Below are 2,249 nucleotides of genomic sequence, written 5' to 3' on the forward strand. Positions count from 1 at the left end.
ATTATTATATTTTATTTTATTACTGAAAAAGCTGTTTATAGTAATTAAACAAAAGTAAAATATTCAGCTGAGACAGCATATACAACCTATTCTTTGTTTAGTGTGTACACAAACCACTATATATTAAAAGTCTTATAACACAAAATCAGTAATCCTCAAACTGTTCATAATAGTAAACTTTATTTTCAATTAGAAAATTTCAATTTCATTTCTTATTTTGGTAATCGCTTAATGCCGGTCGTAATGCCGGTCAATCGAACTCCACCAAAAGATGGAGGCGAGTCAAATCACGAGCAACAATCACAGCAAGAACAACAACAACAGCATAAAACACTTGTTGGTGTGTCCTATGTTCAAAAGCATCCAATAATAATAATCAAACAACACTTCTACAGTCAAATCAACAGCTACAACTGCAAGAATCATTGCAAACCCAACAAAAACAACCACAGCAGAACCAGCAAATAGAGAAACAACAAATGCAGCAGGAGTACCACATAAAACTCCAACAATCAAACCACCACCAACACAATTCACCATCAAAAAACATTCAGAATTTGGAAAACTCTGATATTAACACCAGAACTGCAAACACAACGGAAGATGCAACACAAAAAAAACAATGGCTTCAACACGCCAGTAGTGAATAAGAGAATTCGTAGCTCCCCTGGTAAGCAAATCAATGAAATAAGCGCCAAAAAGCACAAACAAAACAAAAAACAGTACACATTAAACGAGTATTTCTTAGCTACAAATAGGTTTGCTGTTCTAGCAACTGATAATGATAAAGAACCCACTAAAGATAGCAAAACAACACAAAATCAAACGGCTAAAAATAAAAAACCACCACCCATTTACGTGCAAAAAGTACAGCTACTAGACAACCTAATTAAAACGTTAGATGCACTACAAATATCTAAATATGAAATTCGTGTATTACAAAACAATGAAATAAAAATCCAGCCATACGAATCAACAGATTACACAAGCATAGTAAAATTTCTTAAAGAAAAGAGCGTAGAGTACTACACGTGTAAGCCAAAAAAGATCTTCTATAAGGGTTTAAGATCTTCCTACGCGGTATGCACCACTCCGCTAACAAAAATGAAATTATATTAGAGCTAGCTGAACTAGGACATGAAGTATACAATATACAAAACGTATTACATCCGCGCACAAAATCTCCGTTAATCAATCGAAATGAAACATGATGTAAATAACAAGGAAATTTACAATATCAAGGACCTACTGCACTGCAAAATAAATTTTGAACCTCCCCATCCAAAAAGAACAATACCACAATGTACCAACTGTCAAAAATATGGACACACCAAAAAAAAAAAAAATATATATATTTCTGGCCTAGGCAACACTAAGTGTTGCCAGGTGCAATCTGACATTTCCACTGGAAAGGTTGACATTTTTGAGCAAAACATCACTCAGAATGTGTTGTCATTTAATTGTGAATTGTTTTATTTACAGAGACTTAAAAAATTCGTCTCGGCCAAAAAATGGAATTAACACGTGAATATTTTCGCGCGACTATTTTTCACAACTTTCGACGTCGATTATCACGACAAGAGTGCATTGATGAACTTAAATCTTTGTATGGTGATGAAGCACCACCCTATAGCACTGTGAAAAACTGGTTTAATGAATTCAATCGTGGCCGACGCTCGCTCAACGACGAATTCTGTGAAGTTCGTCCAGAAACGGACGTTGTGCCAGAGAACATTGATGCCGTGCGTGAACTGATAATGCAAAATCGTCATGTGACATACCGTGAGATACAGGCATCCTTGGGTATTTTTCCCACCAGCATACATTCGATATTGCATGAACACCTGACTGTAAAAAAGGATTGTTCTCGTTGGATCCCGCACAATTTGACAATCGCTCAAAAAAGGCTCGTGACGATTGGTGCAAAGAAATATTGAAAAAATACGTTCGCAGTGCTTCAAAAGACGTTTATGAGATCGTCACAAGTGACGAATCATGGATCTATGCGTATGGGCATCAAAATAATGGGTCATCCGTCAAATTGATGGGTCATCCGCCGTACAGCCCTGACGTGGCGCCCAATGACTTCTTTTCATTCCCGCACATCAAGAAAAAAATGCATGGTCAACGATTTTCGTCGCCAGAAGATGCTGTTGAAGCATTCAAAAACCATGTTTTGGAGGTGTCTCAATTGGAGTGGAAAAAGTGCTTCGACAATTGGTTTGAGCGTATGCAAAAGTGTTTAAATC

At 36.6% G+C, this 2,249-nt stretch overlaps 1 protein-coding gene across 1 annotated transcript; it reads left to right on the top strand.

Annotated features, from left to right (window-relative positions):
• Window positions 1-1,493: 1,493 nt before the first annotated feature.
• On the top strand, window positions 1,494-1,937 carry LOC119687383 (the record flags this gene model as incomplete). The annotated part of the gene is made up of 1 exon (XM_038101674.1): window positions 1,494-1,937. A coding segment is annotated over one exon (444 nt), but the record flags the coding sequence as incomplete, so codon positions are not given.
• Window positions 1,938-2,249: the final 312 nt, after the last annotated feature.

The sequence above is a fragment of the Teleopsis dalmanni genome, chromosome 1 (assembly GCF_002237135.1).
Source record: "Teleopsis dalmanni isolate 2A chromosome 1, ASM223713v2, whole genome shotgun sequence".
In the NCBI taxonomy this organism is placed as follows: Eukaryota; Metazoa; Arthropoda; class Insecta; order Diptera; family Diopsidae; genus Teleopsis; species Teleopsis dalmanni.